The sequence below is a fragment of the Triturus cristatus genome, chromosome 12 (assembly GCF_964204655.1).
Source record: "Triturus cristatus chromosome 12, aTriCri1.1, whole genome shotgun sequence".
Classification (NCBI taxonomy): Eukaryota; Metazoa; Chordata; class Amphibia; order Caudata; family Salamandridae; genus Triturus; species Triturus cristatus.
In genome coordinates, this window is record NC_140595.1 from 35,880,556 (window position 1) to 35,907,171 (window position 26,616).

The 26,616-nt window shown below is 42.2% G+C and overlaps 1 protein-coding gene across 1 annotated transcript in view; it reads left to right on the forward strand.

The window, feature by feature from the left end:
- RAB3A (RAB3A, member RAS oncogene family) overlaps positions 1-19,788 on the forward strand; it is a 121,320-nt gene extending 101,532 nt beyond the window's left edge. Inside the window, exons 4-5 of the mRNA XM_085639897.1 lie at positions 3,256-3,380; positions 10,371-19,788. Coding sequence (XP_085496023.1) covers positions 3,256-3,380; positions 10,371-10,561 — 316 coding nt within the window. The 3' untranslated portion in view covers positions 10,562-19,788. The remainder of the gene's footprint in view (positions 1-3,255; positions 3,381-10,370) is intronic.
- The last annotated feature ends 6,828 nt before the right edge of the window (positions 19,789-26,616 follow it).

The following is a 26,616-nucleotide window of genomic DNA, read 5'->3' on the forward strand; positions in this document are numbered from 1 at the left end:
GGGTTAAAGCTATCCAGTTGTCTGGGGAAAACAACATGGTTATGACCAGAATTTCTAGGGCATGAATTAAAAATACTGATGTGCAAAGAGTATGGACTCAGTAGTCTAGGTAAAAACAAAAATAGTTTTTGTTGAGTAAACTTGGGTTCTGTGTCATGCATTTGCAGATTATGAGCTGGGTTGTCGGTTGTGAGTGGTTTGAAATTTCTAATAGAGTACAGGCACTCCCCGCCAGAAATGTCTATCCCTTTTAAACACTCTGGTATGTACCTCTCTGTTTAAATGTGATGGAATTTATCATCATCTTTCTGCCGAGGGAAGCCTCTTCTGCATTAAACTGGAGGGATCTTTAAACAGTTTAAAACAGAGATCTTCCTGGAAATTGCTCTAATAACTGGGTAGCAGTTGTAATGATCTTTAATGCCACCATTACTGTCTCTAGGATTGCCACAAGTAATCATGGCCACTGGGTGATATAGAAGGGTAAATTTAAACACCCCCACTTTGTCTCTGGTTTAACAAGGTAGAACGCTTACCGATGCAGAGGCCACAATAGGAGTAAACAATAGAAAACTCCGCCTTTGGGGGACAGATTCTTGGGGACGGGTATTTTAATGTTACCCTGAACTTTGGTACATGATTGTCCCTGAATTTTACGTACAGTGTCATTTGTACTCCATTATACCTGGATATTGTACATATATATATTTTTTTAAACCGATTTTATTTGTCAAAATAGCACGTAAGATGCAGATCTCTGAGCCCCAGAGACAACTGCCGCATGTAAGATACAGATTTTAGACTTTGACCATTTTACATTAATAAAGACAGGAGAATATGAAAGGCAATACAAATAAAACCAGATCCTGCAAACAACCAACTACCCCACCGCCCTCCCCACCCCCCAGTGCACCGTCTACATATCCCGGAACAATATATTACTATCCTAAGCTGCCAACAATCGACACCAGAGCTCAACATCCAGAATACCAGTGTCTACTGAGGAATCACGGGCCACACATAAAAGAGGTACAGGGGACGGGAGGGGCCCACCAGTTACTCTGAGCCTTGACCCCGGTCCTCCCGCGGAGGCTCCAGCTCCAAGCCACGGTAATCCGCCCAGCGTTTCTAGATCTTATAGTGCTTCCTAGGGCACCCTCTATCCTCAAAGATGGGGAGCTCGAGGCCCATACTATAGTCAAGACAATTTTTCCAGATTGAAACCGAAGGGGCAACCACCGCCTTCCAGGCTCTAGCTATGTCTCTTTTCACTAAAGTAAAGCCCAGGAGCATGAGATGTCGCTTATAAATGTTGCCCCTGATCCCGTCCATCACATGGAGGAGGACTAGTTTTGGTGAGTGAGGAAGCTCCCACCTCAGACTCTCAGAGAGACAGGCCAGTACCCCCCTCCAGAAGCGTGCTAGCGCTGTTCAGTGCCGTATAGTGTGTATCAGGGACCCCTCTTAATGCCCACAGCGGAGACACCCCGGGGAAGCCACCGGGCCTGCCCTCCATAGTCTCACCCTGGTAAAATAAACCCGGTGGAGGTATTTGAATAGGATTAACCGCAGGAGCACAGCTATGGCCGCCCCACATGGGGATGCCAAAGCTTCTGTCCTGCCTTCTTCTTCCAACTGACCCACAGCTCCCTCCCCGGCCTCCCTCAAACGCTGCAAGGAGGGGGAACAGTGTGTAACCAGAGATTGATAGATTTAGCAAATCTTATGATCTAGGAGATCCCCCATAAAAACCTTAGCTTGCACCGAACTAAACTCCTGTAGTGAATCCAGACCCTCCAAGCTGGGAGCGATGGCATGCCGAAATTGTAAATATTTAAAAAACTGAGTCTTTGGCATCTGAAAGGTCGTCTGGATGTCTTGGAAGGATTTCAACACTGTGCTACGCGTAACGTCCCCCAGGGTAGATATTCCGATGTTATCCCAATCACGAAACCCGGCGAGACTCAATAGCTGCGGAAAACAACCGTTATTCCATAATGGAGTTTCCCTGGTCAATTTATTCCACCAGCCCATCATCCGTAATGCCTGCCTCCAAGGATATTGTATGTATTTTTAATTATTGTCTCATTTATGATTTCCCTCCTTGCCCGCCAAATAACCTTAATGTCTGTAATCCGCCCTGCAAACTATGTTGAATGTTGTTTCCTATAAAAAGTGTTTTTGTCACACTCGTATATATCTTCTCTTTTATAGACATCCTTGTTCCTAACGTAAAACGTTTTGCCACTTCCCAGTTGGTGTCCCAGCTGAGCGAAATCACAAATAATAAAATAACAAAATCAATAAGGCGTTATTTCTTCAATAGCATGTTTGCATCTTGGATCCAGAAAGAATTTATTTGACCCAGATGTTCAAAGTACTTTAAGGAGAATTGTTGAGTAACCATCAAAAGAACACCTCTGAGATGCTTACATGATCATTGAAAAAAACATGAATCTATACTCTACATGGGATATTGGAAAATTATTAATTGATTAGGAAACCTCTTAATTTGGACAGAGAACATTTCATCGGAAATGCCTCAGTCCACCAATGACAACGAATTCTATTCCTCTTTAATGTTTATTTTCTCACAAGGTATTTAAGTAGTGAATTTGCGACATATCATCCACATTGAACCAGAAAATGAAATATGGCATTACAATACTTGGGAAAGTATTGCAGCTTTTGAATTTGTAGACTTCACGTGGATAATGGTAAAAGCCACTCCGTTTGTTTGCCTTGAGACCCTCACAAGTGATTTGCAGAGCTCTATAAATGTCTGATTGATTGATCTTTTTCACTTTCATTAGATCTTATAAGATTGGTATTGGTTTGTCCATTAATAGTTAGGACCCACCCCGTGATGCTTCAGCTTAAGAGCCCTGTATGGCAACACTTCTCATGAAGAGAAACCTTTTAATTAAACCGAGGTAAGCCGTGAATCGGAGGGGAGGAGACCCGGAATATATCATCTTCTATAACCACCAACCAAACTGAGGTCCCGCCGAGTCATAACCAATGAAATTGAGTGTTTGTAAAAACAAATCCCTGTGAAATGAATAATATTGTATTGAAACCCGATACATCGGCACAGTTTTTGTTGGTAGTGGCACTGACTACATACCTTTTTGATGAGTTCCTTTATTTTGTTTAGTGTGAACTTTTGGTCAAGGTAAAATTAGTGTGTGTTATGGCAACCTAGTGACATGACTGTTACATTTTTTATTATTTTTTTCATTCTTTCATCACTAGGTCCACCCAGATCAAAACCTACTCCTGGGACAACGCACAAGTGTTACTCGTTGGCAACAAGTGTGACATGGAAGACGAGCGAGTTGTGTTGTGTGAGAGGGGGCGGCAGCTTGCAGATCATCTTGGTGAGTGCACGTTAGATTCCAGCGGTCTGGGTATTTACAACCACGGATGAATATCATTTGTTAAAAGACGTGCATTGGAAGCCTTTTATCGATACAAATGTGAATATTTGTGTTCAACTAGCAACACTCTAATGCGTTGTAGCCTTAACAGTCGGTACCCAACCAGGAATGCAAGATTTTACAAACTTGCTCTTTACTGGAATTGCAATGCAGGTGTTTAAAATGAAATAATCTATTTTGCAATTCTTATGTCCCTGTTGCTTCAGTCAGCGATTGAAAAAAAAAAACAATGGGGCTAACACTAACTACCTTGACTCTTCCATGTTCTTGAGGTGGGACTTGCACCTGTGGTAATTTGATGCATAGCTGGGTATACCTTTCCTTTCATTTTCCTGTGTGTTTCAGTGTGGTCTCTAATACTGCTCTACACCTTCATCGGGAATGTCACATCTCCTGAATATGGTAATGAGAAAGGTAGCTCCCCTTATGAAATCAGCCTTCTTCAGGGAGCATTTGATTGAAAGACATTTACACACACTCCCCTTCAAATATTTTAGTGTACTGTACTGTAACTCAGCTCTCAAACTTCAACGCATGTGTGAGAAGGTGGCCTGGTATATTCCATCCACTAATTAAAGTGGGCACCTTGCACCAGTCCAAACAACCCTTATGGTGATTTAAGAGGTCAAAGATAACCTTAGAAAGCTATCCGAGTGGTAGCTGTGGAGAGCAGACTTCAGGCTTAGTCTTGAAGGAATGTTAAACAGCTTGTTGGTTTACCAGAATGCAACATTATAGTATTGATTAAATGAAAGGAGAACCACACAGTAGTTATAAAAATATGTATTTATTAATGTAACACTCTCTAGTACGACACAATATCTTCTACACAAAGATATTCACAAAGCACACAATACTTTAGCACAGAAACTATAGTAAGAAGCAATAATACACAGTGAGCCCCAGGGGGGGAACAAACCATATACTAAAATAGTGGTATAAGAACCATGACTTGAGTCAAGATGGTGTCTAGAGTACGTAGAATCGCTGGGACCCCAAGGAACCACCCAAGGTGAGTAGATGGGAACCCCACGGATGACGTGTGCAGTGTGGGAACACAACCGCGTGCTACGTGCAATTCAATGGGAGAGTCGCGGTTGAAGTTTTAAAGTTTAAGGACCCTTCCAAGTGGACTTTGAAGAAACCCTGTGGAAGTTAGGAAGTTGGAGAGCCACCCCACCCATGGATACCGTAGTACCAGAGTTACCTATTCCAATGATGCCGGGTGCATAGGTCTGAAGTGGGGTCAGAAACCGCCGTCGATCTCAATGGAGGGCTTCGAAGAAGAGCCACTGCTGGGAAGAAAAAAAGTGTCCGTTGGAATCCAAAGGTGTATTCTGGTCGACGAGTACCTGAAAGCAGAGGGGACAGAGTCTGGGTCACTCAGGAGTGACCATGGGTTCGGTAGACGAATGCTCACGGATGTCGGATGCTTCAGGTGTGTTGATGGAGTTCTTGACTCTGCAGCCACGAGGATCAGGAGACATCGAGAACAACCAGGAGCCAAATAAGAGCTGTCCCACGAAGGATGTCGAGTGCTGAGGGGTCGGTGTCCGTCCGAAGCACAAACATGCCTTGGCAACGGCAACCCACGCAGAAGGTCAAGGAAGGTTGCGGTTTGGACCAGCAAGGTCCAGGACACTCACCAAAGCAAGGGGAGTCAGGGCAAGCCTGGTGCAACCAGTGGAGCCCAAGAAAAGTAAATTTGACCCTCAAGTGGACTCAGTGGCCGGAGGCACAGGAATCGCAAGAGGACTTCGAGCACTTTCACAAAGCAGCAGCCCACAGAGCGCTCGGTGCAAGGAGGCTGGAGTTCTTTGTAGGTAAGAGTACCAGAGGTTTGGGCTACTCGGAGCCCAACGCACTTGCTCTTGGAACACCAACAAGCATATTCAACTGCAAATGAATGTGGTGCACAGGGGTACAGGTATTGCAGCCCCCACAATGGATTCCAACCTCTAACTCGGTAAGAGGGCAGCTCAGACCTCGGGGGACGTAGGAAGCCACCTCCTGTGTTGCTGGACTATTCACAGTCCATAGGAGCAGACCAGTCAAGCGTGATGTGGTGCCTGCGAATGCAGGGGAGTGACTCCTTCACTCCAAGGGAGATGTGTTAGGTTGTCCCTGATGCTCCACAGGTCCTGCACGGAGCCTGTATGGTGTACGGGCACAGGCGAGGCTTTGGACTGAGAGGTAAACAAAGTCAGGCCCAAACGAAGTCCAGCAAAATCCAGAGTGTCCAGACAGTTGAAGGTCAGTGGTTTCTTGATCAGAATCTTGTCCACGTTGAATCTAGAGTCCTCCAGCTAGATTAGCCCTTTTGTACCCACAGGAGAGGGTTGGACAGATTCAGGGGACCCTCCCAGGGGAGGGTTTGGACAGTGGGGAGGTTACTCCCATGTCCTTTGTCCAGTTTCGTGCCAGAGCAGGAACCAAGGTCTCCCAGGACTGGTTTGAACTGCACTATGCACAGAGACACCAAATGTGCCCCTCATGCAGATTTCCGGTCGCTGGCAAGCGCACCCACCCAGCCCTAATACACTAAATCCTGTCTGGGAGGTGGTCACGCCTCCCTGTGACAGGATGCCTATTGTTCTGTCTTCCCCTGCTCGAGCTTGGCTCAGCAGCAGGAGGGCAGAAATGTGTCTCTGGTCGGCAGCAACCATTTTGTACTTCCCGGGACTAGAAGGCTGGTACCGAGAACACCAGGGACCCAACGAAGCTCGTTTCTGAGGGGTGTAATCATACCTCCCAAACCGGTTACACACCGGTTACCGGTGTGGGGGTATGATTCCATAATGTTTGACACCAAAGACGACAGGGTTACTTTCAGTCATTTTAGAGTTGGTCAGTACGCGGTCTCATAATAACACTCTATATGTTGTAAATGGCTGTTTCACTAACAACCTGGAAGAATGGACTCCGTAGGCTGCAGGGGTGTTATGCTCATGCAGTGGCACCCTCTCACTTAGAGTCAGGCACCCTGCCTTCGGATCGTTAAAGCCTGCTATAGGGGTGACTTATAGGTTTTAAGTGTAGTGACCATTAGATATAGTGAACCTATATCTTTAGTAAGTGGTGCGAGCACCACCTTACACAGGCTGCAGTAGCAGACCTGGAGTTCCATTTTGCATGGCCTCTCATGGGTGGCATAATACATGCTTCAGCCCATGGGAGGCCCCTGGGGTACCTATGTCCTGGGTACATGGGTACCATATACTAGGGACTGACAAGGGTACCCCAGTATTCAATCTGGATTGTACCTAAGTACAAGACATAACAGTTCAGGGAGAAAGCAGATAGACTGGGGTCCTGATTAGCAGGATCCCAGTCAGACTAGTCAAAAACCAGCTTGGCACCAGGCAAAAGGATTCTACCTTCCTACAGCATGTATTGGGCTTATGTCAGTCAAGGTTCTCAGGAAATCCCTGCTGCGTGCTTCGTTTTCACAGATTTCAAAAACAGTCAAGAGTTAAAGTTTTGATTGAAAGCATTTTGCCAAAACATGTTCTCTCAGAAATACCTCTAACTATAAAGGAGAACATCCTGTTGACTATACAGGGACCCTTTTCTATTTCGCCAGATTTTGCTTGTATGGTCAATAAGAAATTGCTTAAAATCCCTCTGACCTTATATTGCCTCGAGAACAACAATTTTCTTCCTTGTTTTACTCTCTACTGAACAAGCTCTTGCATCTTTTGTCCTCAAACATTAGGGCCATTGATCGCTTTGCAAAAAGCAAAAAAAACCAAAAAACACCTTACAGGTAAGGGCTTTGCCCCGACCACCCGTGACATGGTATGTCTTTCCAAATTGTGACACCTCAGCTCCTCTGCACTATTGCATGACTGCAGAACTCGCCAGGTCTTTCTTGCATCTCTATGGTTTCTAAATACTCTTGCACACCAACAAATCAGGTTCTCTAAATCTGCAGCTAAGTATTCGCTATGTTTTTAGGTCTCGCCTGACCCAGCGAATGCACTGTCCTGGCGAGACTTTTTGTGAGGGCTCAAAAAAGTGCTACCACTGTAGCCTAGAGCTACAGTGCATGTGCGCGGGCGCGCGCACCTCACTTTCGCGGCCGCTTTGATGTTAGATTGCGATCACGGCCGTTTTGATGTTCTCCGTGAGCCCGTTTTTTCTTTTCCTGTTTATTACTTCTATGTAGTAATGGTGGCACCCGTGCGCTGCCATTACTACAGAGCAGTAATAAACAGAAACAAGCATTGGCATAGCCAATAGGTCTCGCTTTTGGGACCTTATAAGTATTTAGTTATGCAACTGTTGCTAAACACTTATAAGGTCCCAAAAGCGAGACCTATTGGCTATGCCCATGCTTGTTTGAATTGTTGTCCAGGTTAAGCGCAGTGATTAGAAAATGGGTTTGAAAATGTGTATTTGCGTCGAGCTAACTCAGTAATGATTTGCTGTTTGTTACAGAAACAATCTGTCATAAGGATGGCTCAGAAGGAGGTTTGGTCCATTGGATAAAAGTTTAGATGCCATTCTTAAAGACTTGTGTTAGATATATGTGCCCGTTTATTTTAACTTAAATTCTGTAAAGCTGTCAGCGGCCTCGCAGGATTTCATGATGAAATACAATCTGGTGTAAAATGAACCAGTGTTTCAGCTCTCGGTAGAACCTTTCTCGCCGTTGTAGTGCATTCAAGCCCGAAGGAACTGAGACTCAGAGGCCCAGGGTCTTCCGTTAAAGTTTGCGATTTCTCAGGCTGCCGACCCCTCCGCTTTAACTGGCAAAGTCTTCTCTGTGTTTTTTAAATAATGAATTTGCAAATTGCCCGTCACCACCTCAGGATCTTTTATTTTGTTTTCTGTTTGACAAAAACAAGATATTCTTTAACTTTTCAGGCAAATACACTAGTGTTTTCCACACTTACCTATAAGATATTGGTCTCCACTCATTCCTCCTGAAGTTTCACAACGGGCTAGGGATTCTCAGATTTCGCAAGTTGCTTTTGAGGTACAGGAGGTAAACAGCAAGTGTAACTTCTGTTATGTGGTATTTATTTCATATATGTATCTGATGGCTGGCAGCATAGATCTGGTAGACACAGGCATTGACTAAAAAACCTAAATATGGCGTTACACTGATTCCTTGCTTACTGAATCTTTTATTGTTCTACCATTAAAGCCCTACTTCATTGATATGCAGTGACCAGGCACCTCCGTAAAGTGTGGAAGCTTGGCCACTGAATAATCACACAAATCCCAGGAGCTGTTTTCATTCTAGAAAACTCAGCAATTGAATAGATGCTAGTTGTTTGCCATCACTAGACCTAATTTGGATTTGTTACTGAAGAACTGGAGCTCAGGGTAACCCTGGGCGTAGTTCGCGAAGTAGCACTTCGCGAAGCTACGCAAAGTGCACTTCGCACTACGCGAGCTACGCGTAGCACGTCGCGAACTGCGTAGTACCTTGTTCGCACTGTGCCAGATGTCGTTTTCAATGATTGCACAGTGCGGACAAGCAACCGGCACTGTGCTATCATTGAAAATGGCATCTTGCACAGTGCGAGCTGTAGTTTTCTGCTGCTCGAGTAGATTTTTACTCGAGCGGCAGCTTTCTCAACGCAAACTGGTAGTTTCTCATCGCGAGCGGTCTTGAGCATACGCGACCACTCGCAATGAGAAACCTGACCTCCTCGCGTTGGAAATCTCGCCGGGAGGTTTATTTTCCATGCTCGCGATGGCCAACTTGATGTTGCTGATCGCGAACAAGGAAAAAGTCTCGCCGGGATGTCATTTTGCTTGCTCGCGGTCGCCAACTTGACGTTGAGGACCGCGAGCAAGCAAAAAATGACCGCAGCACTACGCAACACTACGCTACGTGTGTTCGCACTGTGCTACGTGCAATTAGCGTAGTGCGAAGTAGCGCGAACTTCGCAAACTACGCGAGCGTAGCGTAGTGCTTTGTCCAGGCTTAGCTCAAGGTCAAACTACTACCAGGCTAAACCATTGCCGTGGCCCAAGCTCGCTCTCAGCAAATCCTGCTTGGCGCACTGCCAGAAGAGGGAGATTACAATTAAGTCTCCCTGTTTTCCGTTTTTACTGATTTTTACAGATAAATACAGACAGAAAACATTCATTTTCTTGTCTGTATTTATTTTTAAATGTGGATAAAAACAGAAATAGGGTTGCTTTTTGAGTGATTCTAAATACTGTCTGCCATGACTGCCAGGCCTATAGCTGTGTGGATTGATAGATAAGCGGGTTAAAAAAGAAAGGAATTTTAGTAACGAGGCTTTAACAGCAGTAGATATGCACAAGGTGGACAGTGAAATTTGCATTTTTTTCATATAAGTGCACGGATTTTTTTTTGTGGGTGTTCACAGCCCTGAAACCTGGCAGCCCTTCAAGCATGGGAGCATATTTATCGGTTAAATAAATGTGGAAATATGCTAATTTTAGCTTACATTTTTCACAAAACCCAAACTAAATATGGATAAATACAGATAAAACCAGCAAAAAAGAAATATGGATAAATACAGACAGAAACGGCAGAAAAATAAATACCATAAAACCGGGAGCCCTAATTACAATATATTACTTTGACCACAAGAAGTTCTCACAAACTTTAATGTGTGGCTTTTCAGGTGTCATTTTTCACTCCTTTGTGTCCCATTGTTATGCTTGGGCTTGCACATGCAGACATATGCTTTTGTAAATGGAGTCGTACCCGGCTCACAGAAATCATGCATGCCTGAATGGTTGGAAATGCTTCACACATGAAATAACTGTTCATCATGTAATAATATTTCTTAGTTTACTTTGTCGAGAGCAAGAACTGCTATAAGTTGGCTTGTGTGAATAATGCGCACTTTCTGGTCTGTCTGTCACCATCGCTTGTCGCCTGCTGCTGCCGCCTCTCAAGCCAAGTTGTTAAATTTCCTCTCTTCCTTCTCACCTTAGGTTTTGAGTTTTTTGAAGCCAGTGCTAAGGACAATATTAATGTAAAGCAGACTTTTGAACGGCTGGTCGATATCATCTGCGAGAAAATGTCGGAAAGCCTAGACACGGCTGATCCTGCAGTTACTGGCGCCAAGCAAGGACCTCAGTTGACCGACCAGCAGGCACCCCCACATCAGGATTGTGCTTGCTAAGGACTCCCTCCCCCAATTCATATTGTCTCTCAGGCCTTTCCCATCCAGAAATGTTTCGTCTACTGTCCCCAAATAGCATTATATTTTACCATGAAAATTGTCCTTGTAATTCGGAAGAGTTGCCCATTCCTTTGGTTGGCGTGTGCGAGAGTGCGTGTGGGCGCATGGAGGCCATTTGTTGACTCTGATTGGGCCCTGTTTACGAAGTGATGCAAAATATGTACTTTCTACACAAAGTGGTTGACTTTGAAAGGTTCCACCACTGGGTATATATTTACAGCAGCTCTGCATACGTGGACCACTGCCTGTTGCATCCCCATCAGGCGTGAAAGGGCGGATGCTAGGGGTGCTCTGATAGGGGAGCACTAGGATTCTTCCACAAGAAAACAAAATAATTCCCTGTGGCAAAATGATAGTCGTTCTGGCTCGTTCTTTTGCTGGGGAGCGGCGGTAAGGTAATCCTGCCAGGAAACGCAAAGGGGGAGATGTTCTTAAATGGTAACCAAAGATGATCCTATAAGTAATAATTAAAGGGTATGTGTTTTTGTTTCATGCCTTGAGTCCAGCGGCACTTTATGGTCCATGCATTTTATGAATACGTTTGTAAGAGCCTCTGGTCTTTGATGGACAAGCTGGCAAACCATGTTTGATGAAAATCTATTTAATCAAGAAAATTATACGCCTGTTTCAATTGGGTGGATGTGAAGAGTGGAATGTAAAGGATACTTTACGTTATAACTCAATAGGCCAACGGCAAAGTAAAGTTTTGTGCCAGAGGTGGCCTAGAGACTGCAGCAGTCGTCAGTCTCCCACATTGTCTCCAACATGAAAAGGCGGAACACTCATTCGCTTCCGGAGGGAATTACCCAGCGCAGTTGCTGCGTGGCCACCCTGGTGCGTGGGTTAGTGAGAATCCTAGGACAGATATATAAACTATACAATACACCACACCCGCAAACCAACCCCATCCACACACACATACACACACTCTTTGACAAACACGCTGTTTGATGGGTTTTATGCAATTTTCCCAAAAGTATGAAAGACTGAAACAATTTTATTGTGATTATCAGTGTATATCTTCAGAGTAATATTAAATAACATTATTTTGCATCAATTATAAAGCATAGAAATACACAGCAAGCAAAATGTATCGTTGCCAGAGATAATAGCTTCTGTGGGATTTGGTACATTGCGTTCCACCAGCCTATGACCTATTGGTTTATCTTGTTGATACAACATGTTGATGACCTTTTAAGACTATGACCGAAGGGTACCATTATTTATTACACATATATGTATATATAAATATTTATTATATATCGATCGCAGCGCTGGAACTTACTCATATCTAGTAAGAAAAGAGAAATTAAAATCTAGTTTCCATTTGTAGAGGCAGCAACTTTAAGGGCCTACAAGTCTAAATGTTTTTATGAAAAGAACGTATCAGTGTTGTCGAACACTATATGGGATGATGCATACATATTGCTCATCTTCTTGGGGAAGAGGATGAATTGGTTCCCTATGCAATGCAGTGTAACACTCAGAACGCCCCCTAGTGGCAGGCACCCACATTGAAGGCTCGCGGAGCACCCTTAACATTAACCTGTTGAAGAGCGAGACCTGCCCACACCATGTGTCAAGGGGCTGAGAGAAATGCAACATCTTGGAAATATGTTCCATGACTTGCTGCTACCCCCTCATAGTACCATAACATTATTTGAAATAAAAAACAGTAACTTTAAATAAGATATCTTGTTCCACTGCTACTCCCTCTGTCTGCTACCGTGAGCATCCCAAGTAACAATGTTTGCAAAATTGCAAAAATTCTTGTCTTTCTGGGTAAAATGGGGGGATTCCATTTATGGCCTGCTTTTAAAAAAGTTGTATAAGGATTGTCTGTGTCTTCTCTCTCCTGCTCTTAAAATATTTATTATTGTTACTTCTTTTTATTTGAATAGACTGTTTAGATTAAAATAATGTGAAACCCGTCTTATTTATTCAGTTTGTATAAATGCAGAGACTCCTTGAGAAGAGCAGGAAATATGGCTGGTAGTTGGAATAAAGACTGTTGTAGTTTCCTTCCCAGCCTCAAGGTGTAAATAAAAAAACAAGACTCTGTTGTAAAACATGGCAAGGGGGTAGATGATAGTTATTTATAATATTTAAGTAAAACACTCTAAAAATATTAAGGAAAATAAAAATATATGTATTATGTGAATTTTAAGCTGGGTGCACTTAAAGGATCTGTAGTTTGCAAGGCAGCTGTTAGATTGAAGAGGGATTGTTGATCAAGCAATGTTTTTCAATTGAATTTTTTGTCCTTCTTTGCAGTGATCGAATGCTTCCCTCATTTGTTCTTTTAGTGAAACAAAATGGTTTAGGCCTTGTCTTACTAGCGTCTGCTTGTCGCTGTATGATCGGCAAAAGCAGGGGACGGGTGCCGTGGCAAGACTGTTGAGCACACCAGATTTGCTTCTTCTTGCACCCCATTGGCCCAAATATTCCACTACCTTGAACACACATAAATATATATACATATATACAGACACACATATATATATTTTGGCCTTAAGAAAATTCAGACACCGTCCAGCTATGTATCTAAGTTTGCTACTCATTACAAAGAAAAGTTATGGAAATAAATATCGGTATTTAGGTTGTTGAGTCTTATTCTTAATGAGCAGTTTATGAGTTTCAAACACTTGTTTATCAATCATTCTTAGATCTCTGCTTTGTATAACAATACAAGTCTCCTAGTTAAAACCATACAACCAATAGACTTAAGAGTATCTCCATAAATGCTATTAGTTGTAAGGAACAAAACACTTCTATCCAGTGTCCACTAAAACCAAGAGGCTTTCTTTTACTTTTAGTAGAAACAGAATCTGACATCTTATCTGTACGTCTTCATTTTTTGCCTGTACAATACAAATCTCCTAATCTAAGGTGCAATACCAGTAAGCTCCAGAGTTACTATATTAAAAGATACTAATACTGCGTGAGGCACAACATTATTGTCTCCCAATATTCACGAAAGCCAAATTGCTTCTTTTAATTCCAGATAAAATGCATGCATTCCTTCTCCCTCTCTTGCAAACACATCCATTTTCTATTTTCATTAAACCTAAAGTCCTCTTACATTTAAAACCAAGAAGAGTGTCTTAAATAACAGATTCATCCTCTGTGAATCACTAGGTAACTGAAAGGCTCAATAACCATTCCCAAAATTCAAATCTCTATTAGACCTGCCTTTGTAGAATTGACATAGATACGGAACAATCCAGATTAACGGTTGCTTTTGGAAATCAGACTGTGTTTCTCTTTGTGTTCGTAGCCGTAGACTTCCGACTGTTGGACCCTTTTCAATATTGTCATCTTCATTGACAAGCAGGTGGTGATGGACGGGACTCTCTCTTCCTATGAAAAAGCTCAAAATTACCCACATACTTGGTTCATGGGAAATGTAGTTCCACATAAATGCGTTCTCTTAAGTACCCATGTTTTAGAAAAACTTTAAATAAAATAATAAAAAATTTTGTTTGATGTTTAGGTTAACTTGTATAGGTCTGTTCAATGAACACACCTTCAACTAGTTGAAGTTCTTTGTGACTCACCACAGTATCTAATATTTCCAAAACAGTCTGATGAATAGTTGTTTCTTTCAAAAACAGATGCGTTCCTGTAGGTCTGACTTGCGTTATTAGTTACCTTTGGCCGTGGGGCATTTGTTTTCCACAGCAACGGTTTTCTATAAATGTTCTTGATTGCAGCGTGTCATCTTGCTTTGATCCCGTGACAGCAGAGCCGATGGTAAATAGAAAAGTTTAGGAGCGTCGAAAGTAAGGTCATTTCATTTTCAGTGAGGAAGTTTACACACTACTTGAGTTGGAAAGTTTTAAAATGTTTACAAAAATGTGTGCTTTTAGGGCCTAATAACATGAACAGGTAAGCGTGACTAGTCTGTTTATGAGGTCATTAAACTCATCTAGACCTCGGACAGCAGCTTCCCTCCCTCTGGGAAAAGAGCATTTGTGTTTATTAAGGGTTTTGAGTAGTTCAGCTGAAAAAAGTTAAAGGATATCGGGGGAAATACAGATACCCTGAGCCTATGCAAAGGAGAATCGGGCTCACCTGCTCGTGTGCACACCCTCCTGAAATTAGTTCTTTTAATTTTGAAGACAAGGTTATCATGCCACGTTATTGCTCGGTTCCAGTGGAAAGATATGTTTAACTGTTAGCCTCTGAAATAAAAACCAGAAATGACCTGAAAAACCTTCCAGATGTATCGTGGACCTTTAAGGCATGACCGCCGGCCAACCTGTAATATTCCTTCTCGATTGATCGATCATGACCTCTACATTGAGAATTAGAAAAATTCAAAAGAGCTTTATTTGACAAATTCATTGTTTGCCGTACATGGCTTTTGTTTGTCTTCTTCTTCAACAGATGTTACACATGAGCTCTTAAAGCTTTTCTGTTGGATTTTCTCTTATTTACTGATGTTACACCTGGAGCAGGATGTAGTAGATTCTCTATTGGCAGCCCAACCACCCTTATTCCCTTTCAAATGCATATCAAACTTGAAAATGTAACTCTAATGATAAATACAAGGATGGAAGCAGATTGCACTTTTATCCGGTGTAAATACAGCCATAACTGTATGGGATTTGCTCTAACACCCATTTGTAGGTGTTACTATAACATGCCTGCAAAATCATTTCTCCTTTCAAACCAAATGTTTTAGCTGACCTTCACATTCATGCTTTTTTACTTGTGTCATCTTAGAAAACCAGGAAACTGGGGGACCGTTGCTCAACGCCATCTTGAGATGACCATTAGTGCATTGTGGGTAATCTGTGATGTCAGCTTGTTTTGAATGCTGGGTCCTTCCAGGAGTCTCTGCTTTTGTGCATCAGAATGCGGATGCAGAATCTGTACGTGGTCTGCAGTTACTGTCTCTTACCCATACAGCATGATTGCATTCCTGCTGTGACCTGTTTATTTGATCACCCTTGCAAAACAGAAGAAAAACATTGGTTGCTATTTATGCATAAACTCGGGCCGCAGGCTACCCGCCGCCGTTCAATAAACAACATTCGCTTGGATGAGAATAGCTGCCAGCATCAGAGCTGTATACAATTTAAAGGGTCAGTCTAACTTGCTTTTTTCAAAACCACACATTTCAAAACCTCATAGTACGGCCGATATAATAGCTTAATATAATTGAAGTTTGTGGCATGTTGCCTACTAGGTCCTAAGAACCGTTCACTATCTGCTCAACTTACTGCTTTGCCCTCACTTCTCTTTCATAAAAGCTGTGTGAGCAAGGAGGAGGAACACACCAATTACCACCCTTTCCTACTACGCCGTCTTCTAATTTTACAAGCAGGAGGCCTTCAGGCTTCAAAATAGCCATGAACATATCAACAAACACTGACAAAAAGGAAGGACAAAGTAGGTAAAAAGTTTCTGTTAGTGCAAAATTGACATAGCATGGAACTAAACAAACTCTTCTACCCAGTATATTGTTTGTATAAAAAGGAGTATACAAGAGTGACCGCAGAAGGGAGTAGTAAAGTAATCAGTACGCTGAGGTGTGTATGATAAAATAAAGTTCTGCGTCAGCAAAACAGCATCAAGTGTTTGACTACAGAGTTCTATGTTCATGTCTGAAAGATGTACAGAAAGAGGCACTCAGAATATTACCCTCCCACATTGGAATCCTTGTTTGTGAACTGTGTTTGACGTGAGACCTTTTGAGGCTACTACTGGTTAGATCTTGGGAGGCCTATGTTGGTCGGTTCTCTTCGTATGGTGGCCTTCTAAACAAAGGTCGGGGAGTAAGTAATGAGCATGACAGACAGCAGGATCTTTGTGACTGGAGTTTCCCTGGAGCAGATTAGAGATAGGATTCATGATCTATAAAGAAAATCTATTTAACCTCCGTTATTGTGTTGCCGAACGTTTAGAGTGCGGGAGTTAAGCCAAGCCTACAACTGCTCCGAACTGCTTTGGATGTAGCGCTCGCCTCTCTGTTTCCCGTTGTGATATCTCCTCCTCTGTTCGGTAAACTGCGCCTGTGGTGATTTTTTTTTTAGCCTACGAATGACTCCCACCCCATCCAGCCAACGCGGTCTTCCTTCTTGTAAATATAAACGTGTAAATATTCATAGCAAGTTTGTGTTGTTTGTGTGTTGTATAATTGTTAACATGCAGTGTTGCTGTGGTCGTGTTTATTTATTTAGGTTATTAACTTGTTGTGAACTTGCTTGCAATTTTTTTTTTTTTAACTAATTCAACCAAATGGAGAAAAGCATTCTATACAATCAAGAGAAACGAAGGCAACTTCTGTAGCAAATTGGCACATTCTGTTGACTCCGATCAGTGTGATTTAGCATTTGTATACTAGCAACCGCCGCAAACCATTTGCAATTAAGGAAGTGAATGCTACTTGTAAATCATCTTGAAAAGTAGATGCACTTAATGTGTCTAATGGAGAAGAGCCAGTTGCTATGCGGAGAGGCATTGAAAAAACAGAGATCGAAAGGAGGCGGCCGGGGGAATGATCGCAAGCAATTGAATGAAAGAGGGATTCATTTGTTGTAAAAAATATGCCCGTTGCACAAAGAAAAAGACCCTCGGCTAAAAGAGAGAGGGTAGTGGGGTGAAAGGAGAGAAGAGAGACTAGTTAGCTGAAAGACAGAAGTCAAATTGGCGGCAAGTGAGAAACAAGTTGGTTGTGAAATGGCAGCCTGTTCACTGAAAGATCCATGCACATCTTACTCTTTCAGGCAAATTCGCTACAGCTTTCATAGGTAGATGCGAAAAGTGCAAACTGCAGTTTGATACTAACCAAATGAATTCTCTGTGATTGCAACGTCTTCTTGATCCGCACTGACACCAGTCACAATCTGATGCTTTCACAGTGTTGGGCCTTTTCTAGGGACTTCCATCTTCTCTTCACTTTGTTACGGGTGCCTCGATGGTTATATCTGCTGTGCTTCAAAATAGCGATTTCAGGAGGCCTGTTCAGCTTTTTGACTAGTAACATAGACATATCAATTTGAAACTCTGAATATGGCTACAGCCAAGGGGCCGAGGAACCATCTCCTCTAGGCATAGTAGAGTACAGAGGGAAAATGTAAAGTGTGCTCCCATCGTCTGTAAATTGCCAGAATGGACTAATATCCAACCTATAAATGGCTAACTCTGAGTAAGCAAACTTCCTCCCTAAAAATTTAATATTATTAGGGTTCTGGTCTGCTGTCTAGAGCCCAAGCAGAGACTGGTTGCCTCCCAGAGATGTGTTTGGCCCTTAGTGGCATTGATTATGACCTTGTGTGAGAACCTGCTCTGCAAGAAAAACACAGAGGTGGTAGGAAGAGGTCACGAAGGATTATGAGTTTGTTGAAAGGAGTGTGACTGAGTTGTCCCGGATTTTGCAAGCTCTTTGGTCCATTAAAAAATGGCGGGTGAGTAGGACAGGGGAACACTAGGGGTGCCATGGGCCTGCCGGGGATGGGGAAAAGAATCCAAGTGCCAGTGAGGAGCCCACGAGTTCTAGTAACAAACGCTTTTATGATTGTTAAATTTGTATCATAAAACGAGAGACAACTATTTAGAGATGAAATAACTTTTAATTGTGGTTAACAAGAATTCTCTTACTCCTGGATTCTGTTTATACAAGTGAATAATATTCACAAGTTTGGTGATAATGGTTTGAGTCGACAACAGTATATTGTTGATTGCAGTGAATTTGCCAGTTTGCACGGCCTCGATCTGGCGACTGCACCTGCTGTCCAGTTATGTGATGAAAGGTGGGATATGTCCCATCTTGAAGCTTGATTTGCTCCCTAAACCTTGCATGAAGGCCAGACATTAATTAGAACTGGATGCTACACAGATCTTCCCGGCATCAGACCTGATGTTGTAACGTCCGCTTGCTCGAACTCCAAGTTGAATGCACCTTCCGAAGCTGTTCTTTGTAATAGCAAAATTTCTGTACTCAGCTCAGTTTTTTGACTCTTCTCAATTGTATTATTAACCATTTGGCAAGAAGCACCAACAGTTTTATTGCTACATCTCTCTTCCCCTGTTCCTTCTAGAAACCATATTGACGAAAAGCATTTCTATAGAATCTGGTTAAGTCTTCCTGAACATTAAACCTTTCTATTAGATTAAAGCCTTATATTTTGAGGTCAAAGATACTTAAATTTCCATTGTGTGTTAGAATTACGATATTTGAAAAAGGATTAAGGAAAATGTGTATGCTGTGATTTTGATGGTGAAATGTGATGTAATTATTACTGGTTGAAAAATATAATAAAAAGTTGAAACAAAAAAACACTAAATAAGATCTCTTTATAGGCATTCTAGAGGATTCTGAATCTATTTTCTTTGCATTCTCTTTCTATAACCCGATTAAATCATATCAGTTACAGAAAAAAATTGATTTTGTTAAAACATTTTGGAACGTCTTAACATATTAATGTCTCTAGTGACCTGATTTCTGGACCTTAACACCTTGAAACATTTTTATTTCACTTGGACCAACTTTCTAACCAGCATCTTTACTGGTAGAAAAGGAGAATAAAAGTGGGTCAGCAACCATTCAAGAGTCGGGCAAAGAACATATCACATACGGTGGCGAGTCTGGGAAAATCGATAGGATCTTTATCCGAAGTGTAGCACCAACAACGGAGCACGCAAGCCTATGTGGTCAGGTGGAAAGATCAAAATCTCAATTTTTATATAGGACATAGATCTGTAAATAGCCCATATAAGAAGTATTTTAGTTTCAAGTGTACAGGCAGTGTGATCACCACGCCACCTGATACCATGCACATTTTCACTTTTATTTCCAAGTCACGAAAGAGTGTTGTTGCTACTTTGCTACAGGCGGTGAACCTTGTCTATATCTATTAGTAATGTGCTTTATGTGCGGACTGTGAGTCAGTGAAATATATCCCAACAACAAAACCCCAAAGTAGAGCTTATCAATTCCCTTGATTTTTGGAAGCATTGTGTTTTTATTTACAGACACCCTTCCTATACACTAAAATAAAAAGTCGAAACATCTTATTTTTGTGAAGTTTACTGATATATGGAAAATTTATGCTGTACTGTAAAAATGTCAAAAGTGTCAAAGCAAGTACAAATTTCCTAAATCACTGTATTAAAGATATGTTGTGGAAAAAAATAATAAATTATTCCCTATCACACGTTATTTTTGTCAGAGTCTTTGATCGGCTGTGGAAAGTATGCTTATGCGAGGATTTCTGTTGCAATTAAAATCTAATAACATAGAGGGTAGTTCTGTTTATGAAACTGTAGTTGTATTATTGACTCGGTATTAAAGGCGGGATCTTGAACAATTATTTTCCAAACAGTGGACAAGGGTGTCTCACTACCGACCATGAGTGCTGCAACCGAACACAGTATATGAATGATAGACTGCGTAAATGATTCTTATCTCGATTCACTCATTATACATCTATTTCATGTGGATATCCCAAATCGAAAGAATAAAGAACCTTAGAAACATTGCTGTTATTACAACCAATACTTTGCTTTTTCAGTATATTTTTTATTAAATCGCCAGCTGATTAATTATATGGTGGTGAAAATAGATGAACAACAACGTGCGAAGCAGTGCACGGTGCCAGAAATGACTAATATGCACAATAATTTTGAAATAAGTCCACGCTTGCAGATACCTAGAAACCCACCATCTAAGAAAGGGGGAAGATAAGCGAGGAGCTCTGATGTTCAACTGGAAAACACTGTAAAGCAGAACCAGGTACTGTTCAAAGCATTGAATGTTTGCACGTGCCCCTGGATTTCAAGCCTGATGTACGAATTACTGGGCACAAAAAAATAGTCACACTTTGCAAATAGTTTTTTGAAATCCGTTAAGGATTTTAAAAACAAATGTACTAATAGGTCGGTTCATAAATGGCCGATTCAGAGGGGGTCGTAATCTGACGAATCTCATGAATATTAATCAGGTTGCTTGCAAAGTGTGACTCGCTTTGATTGGTGGCCATCACAGTGATCGCAGTTCATTAAACATGCACCAAACTTTACTTTAAGAAAACAGTGCTATGTTTAAAAAAAAGTTATTTTAAGTTTCAGAGTTGGCAATGGTCACCTAATCCACAACAAACCTTGTTCTCAAATCACAAAGGGAATGGGCTCATTACCCCAAACTCAGTAGTCGGTATTATTGCAATGTTTTGCAACCAGATTTTTTTTGCAAAGCATTCATTCATGGCTTGCCAATTGGTATTTAGAAGGGATGCCTACAACACGTCTCTTCCAAATACCACGTCTGTATTGGGTTGGAATCCCATTTTAGGAGTTGGTAAAGGTTTAAGGCTTCTAAAATGGGATTCGTATGTTAAAAATATGTTTTTAATAGTTGCAGACTCCGAATTGGAGTGTTTGTGACGATAACATATTTCTTCAAGCATGGGAAAGGCTCAATAAGCGTATTCAGCGTGGCGATCATGGTTGCCCCCTGAAAAGGGAGAACTTCCATAACCTCAGTGTCCTCCTGTGCTGGCATTGCAGAACTGCTGGAAATAAAAGGTTTGCATCTTAAAAAAAAGCTCACTTTCACTCCCGTGGACTGTTCTTTTTTTCGTTGAACACAAAAAACTAGGGGTGTCCACCATATGTCTCAGAAGGACAGACAAGAATGATTTTTAAGTTAGCCACTGTCTATGTAAATGAGTTCAATTTAGTATCATTGTACGTAAATGTATCTTAATGAGATAGCTGGAAAGTGTTACTTGGGTCCGATCCTCGTCGACCAACACGGGACATTCCTGCTCTTAACTGTACCTATAGCTGGACTCGTTGCATCTGGAAGTGTCTCATGGTGGAGCACTAGGTAGCAAGATGTGTACGGTGCTATGGGGAAGCCATTGATTGCAAGTGGTATCTGACGTTTCATTGTTTGGATCTTATGGAGATCGTATATAACTTGAATACTCAATTCTTTAAAAAAAAAAAGCTTTACATCACAGTGCATTAACCATCCACAACCAGCTACCCTTCCCATCACTCCTTGACTTTGTGATTCTCTTTGACCCTATATAGTTAGGCCTGCGCTATAAAGATATTCCCTCAGTCCAAGTTCTACTCTGTCTCCTAAGAATACCACATACCTCGCTTCTTCACAAATAAATAAATAACTATTATGATGCACAAAACATCTTAACGCAAATTGTAACAAAATGAACATATTGGTTATATATTTAGCATTATATATATATTCCACCAGAACCTCAGTTTTCCAAGGGACAGACGACGCCATGTGGTGACAAAAATAGGCTTTATTTGTCAGTTGCTTGTACGCGTTTCACCTGAACCAGCAGGCTTGTTCAGGCGAAACGCGTACGAGCAACTGACAAATAAAGCCTATTTTTGTCACCACATGGCGTTGTCTGTCCCTTGGAAAACGGAGGTTCTGGTGGAATAATTACCGGATCGAGCTTGGGTGATCCGGAAACGACGACTCGCGCTCTGGTCTGGTGCACGGTGGCTGCTACACAAGCGAATATATATATATAATATTCACAATTTCTCCTTCTGCGAAAAAGAGGCCAGGACACTCCAAAGTGGTTTTAACTTGCTTTGTGCACTTTTTCAAATCAATGAACTAGTTGGGGAAAGTCCTACTTTACTGTTCATTAACTCTGCCGTGTATGTAAACGGCTGTATGGAAATGAACACGATACCGTGATCAAGCCGCAAGGTGAAACGCGTTGGTAGGGAGCCGTTCGTGACAATAAACGAAGCAAGTTAAAAGCACTTTGGAGTGTCCAGGCGTCTTTTTTGCAGACGGAGAAGTTGTGAATATTATTTAGCAGGCGTCCGGAACCAACCCGGGACGGCTGCAAGTTTAAGCCCCGTACTTTCTGGAGGACTGTGTAAACATATATATATATATATATATACACACACACACACACAATAACTGGAAGTCCTCCCCTTCTGAAGCCTGCATATGAGTTATGGATTTTCATATCTTCATTTAATAAAATCCTTGGATTACACTTTTTATTTTTCCCTCCCCAACTGTGGAGTCACCTGATGGTAAAGTATAGGGAAGAAGTAGAAACAAATTTTTACCCTAAAATAAATATTCAGATATCTAGTATCAAATAGTAATGTAAATTCTTAAATGTACAGCAAAATAAAAAATTCTGCAGCACTATTAACCTAATTGCTTTCCTTAAGTGTAACATAAAAAAATTAATTCCCACATAAAGAATTTTCTTTTGGTCGAAATAAAGACTAATAAATAAATGAATTTCTTTTACCTATTATGCATTAATAATTAATAAAACGTATGTTTTGAATGAATGAAATATAATTTACTTATATTTTAATAACATTTCTTTTATATTAATTTTTAAATTCAAAATAGGTTATTCAAATACTTTATAATGAAATATTATGTACTATGTTTATATATTTTTTTAATTGAATTAGAATTATTTATATTTTTAAGTATTTTAATTTAACATTATTCCCTATGTATTTTTTTTTATTCCCTATCTCCATTGTTTTCTATGGCAAGGTGTTGCAATACCTGTGGTTGGCCATGTGTGGTGCTGGAATGTCTACTGGTTTTTGTTTTAGTAGTAACTTACACTCATATTTTGTGAATAAGCAAAAAGTAGTAAAATGACTCAAAAGTGTAAATTAAGTTTGTGATTCAGACCAATAATGTCTACTTATGTTTCTGTGCCCAATGACAGACTGTTAAACCTGACTTTCAAGTAGTGCCCGTTCAACATCGTTCGTGCATGCTCCACCATCTTCAGAACTCATTGGATGTTTGTCCATATCAGAACAATGTAAAAACAAAATTTAGAAACCAAGCACAGATGCCAAACCTATAGAATGAACAGCTAGTTTTTTCGTATGAGAAAATCATAAAATGTTCCAGTTTTGAACTAGTGGGTGGAAATGACTCATGGGCTTTCCCTAACCAATGAAGTAAAGGTTTTTAGGTCCAACCCTACCCACATTGGGCATTTTGAAGATAGCGGAAGTCTTCCAGTACACTACACTTGAGTACTGAGGGCATGTGGGGAATGTAATATGGTAGTCCTACCGTCCTCTTGCATATAATACTAAAATCTAGTTTGGGGCGGTCGCTGTACTCCAGACAAACTCTGAGAGAAAAGCCTGGTAGAACAAAAGTAGGGGTTTCCAGCAAATGGACAATGGATACACAAGAATTGTTTTGACATCCACTTTCCCATCCTTTAAAGTGTGCCCCCAGTGTTATATGTAAACCCCGACAGACCTGTCAAGCAAAATTTGACACTCCAGCAGGATTTCACATTGTAATGTCGGGAAAAGAGGCCCACTGTGATTGTAGCCTGTCTGGGTGGGAGGTGGGGGGGGGGGGGGGGGGGGGGGGTTGGGGATGAAAGGTATGCCCTGCCCAGGTGGTAGGTAACATTTGCCTATGAGAGGGGACATCTCTTTGACGTTTGTGTAGCTCCTTGGCCCAACTCTACTAGTGATACTGACAAAGGAGCAGCACCACCTCCACACACCGAGGCCTTTGTTCCCTGCTCTGAGGTCAGTTTACACACCTCTCCAAATGTGAATTACTGGCTACAAAAGTGGGAGACTCAATGCAAATTTATCTTCCCGGAACTTTCGCCAGGAAAGTCTCTCCAGACCAGCGCATGCGCTGGGTCAGGCGAGACCTAAAAAACAACTGTGGTAGTCTGTGAACACTAGTTTATGGCAACTTTCTAACACACTCCTTCTATGAACACTAACCACAAATATAGCAGGGGAGAACATTTACATAGTGAAAACTTTCTCTTTGGTTACCTTGCCTCATCTGTGACAATACGTGGTATTTAATTAAACATGGATCAATTTATTGTATGACTCATGATCTCAAACGTAATACTCTACTATGAGCACGAGGTAGCACTGTTGTATTAGAATTAGGTTAATACTTCTTCATGTTCGGGTGGGATACATCTAAGTGGCCGCTTGATGGCGCCAATGTAACACTATGAAGCTGTTTTAGGGGTACAACTCGAAAAGCATCGGTTGTCGAGAACCCTGGTGTTCTTTGTAGCAAACCGGCCAAATCTGTTACATTATTTCACAAACTGTGACTGCCGAAGGATTATTACACAATGTAACAATCCCAAATTAATTTCTTATTCGCAACATTTGTTTCTACTCCAAGAAGTTTAGAGGGTCGTTTTGGTCCATTTCCAGTTTTGGCTAAACTTTTGTTTCTGTTTGTTTAGTGCTCATTGCCCAGTTTAGATGCTTCTAGGTGGTTTGTAAGAAAGAGCAATCAAACATGTTTTTACAGTGAGACATCAGAGCATTTGTATAGAGTTTTTAGAGTCATTATACGTTTCCAATTCATAGATACTCCCTGCAGGATGTATACATTTCTTTTGTGTGTTACATGTCAGTTGTTTTTACATAGAGCACACGTCTCGTACAAATAATTATGCAAGTTGCATACCGTTCACTCAGCGGCTTACACCATTCACTGCCATCATATTGCAGATCTTTCTTGGGGAGTCTGGGGGTGGGATGGTGATGAGTTTAGCAGCTCCGGTACCCACCCTCAATCAATCAATCAATCAGGGAATTGTAAGCATGCTACTCACCCGTGAGGGTCTCAAGACGCTGAGGGGGGGGGGGGGGGTCCGCAGATCTGTTTAGCCGAAGAGCCAGGTCTTGAGGGTCTTCCTGGAGGTGTTCAGGGAGGGGTCGCGTCTGATGTCTGACGGCAGCTCGTCCCAGGTCTTGGCTGCAATGTGAGAGAAGGATCTTCTGCCTGCTCTGGCTCTCTGCATGCGCGGGGTTTCAGCCAGTGTGAGTTTGAAAGATCAGAGGCTTCTTTTGGGTACGTGGAAGTTGATTCTGTCGTGAGGATTTTGAAGGTGAGTCTCTTCTCCACGGGGAGCCAGTGGAGTCTCCGTAGGTGCTGGCTGATGTGTTCGTGTCGGGAGGATGCCGAGGACGAGTCTGGCAGCAGTGTTCTGCATTGTCTGGAGTTTGCGGAGTAGGAACTTGTTGATGCCGGCGTAGAGTGCGTTTCCATAGTCCAGTCTGCTGGTGATGAGTGCGTGGGTGGCTGTCTTCCTTGACTCATTGAGGATCCACTTGAAGGTCTTGGTGCGGAGGATGCGGAGGGTGTTGAAGCAGCTGGAGGTGACTGCGTTGACCTGTTGGTTCATGGTGAGTGATGAGTCGAGTATGATGACGAGGTTCTTGGCGTGGTCTTAGGGCGTAGGTGTGCTTCCGAGGGCGGTCGGCCACCAGGTGCTGTCCCATGCAGAAGGGGTGGTACCGAGGACGAAGACTTCTGTCTTCTTGGCATTAAGCTTCAGGCTGTTATTGGTCATCCAGACTGCGACGTCTTGCATTCTTTTCTGGAAGTTGAGTTTGGCAGTGGTGGGGTCTTTGGTGAGGGAGAGGATGAGCTGGGTGTCGTCGACGTAGGCGATGTTGAGGCCGTGTTGTCGGACGATGGCTGCGAGGGGGCTATGTAGATGTTGAAGAGGGTGGGGCTCAGGGATGAACCCTTTGGGACTCCGCAGGTAATTTTCGTGGGGTCGGAGAGGAAGGGTGGGAGTCTGATCCTTTGGCTTCTTCCGGTGAGGAATGATCAGATTCAGTCCAGGGCTGTTCCTTGTATGCCTGCGTTGTGTAGTCTGGCGACCAGTGTGCGGTGGGAGATGGTGTCGAAGGCTGCTGATAGGTCGAAGAGGATGAGGGCTGTGGAGTGGCCTTCATCCAGGAGGGTGCGGATGTCGTCTGTGGTGGCGAGTAGGGCAGTCACTGTGCTGTGGTTGCTTCGGAATCCGGATTGGGACAGGTCGAGGACGGCGTTCTCTTCAATGAATTTTGTCAGTTTCCTGTTGACTGCTTTCTCTGCAATTTTGCTGTGAAGGGGAGGAGCGAGATGGGCCGATAGTTCTTGAGGCCGGTGGGGTCAGCTGTGGGCTTTTTGAGCAGGGGTCTGACTTCTGCACGCTTAC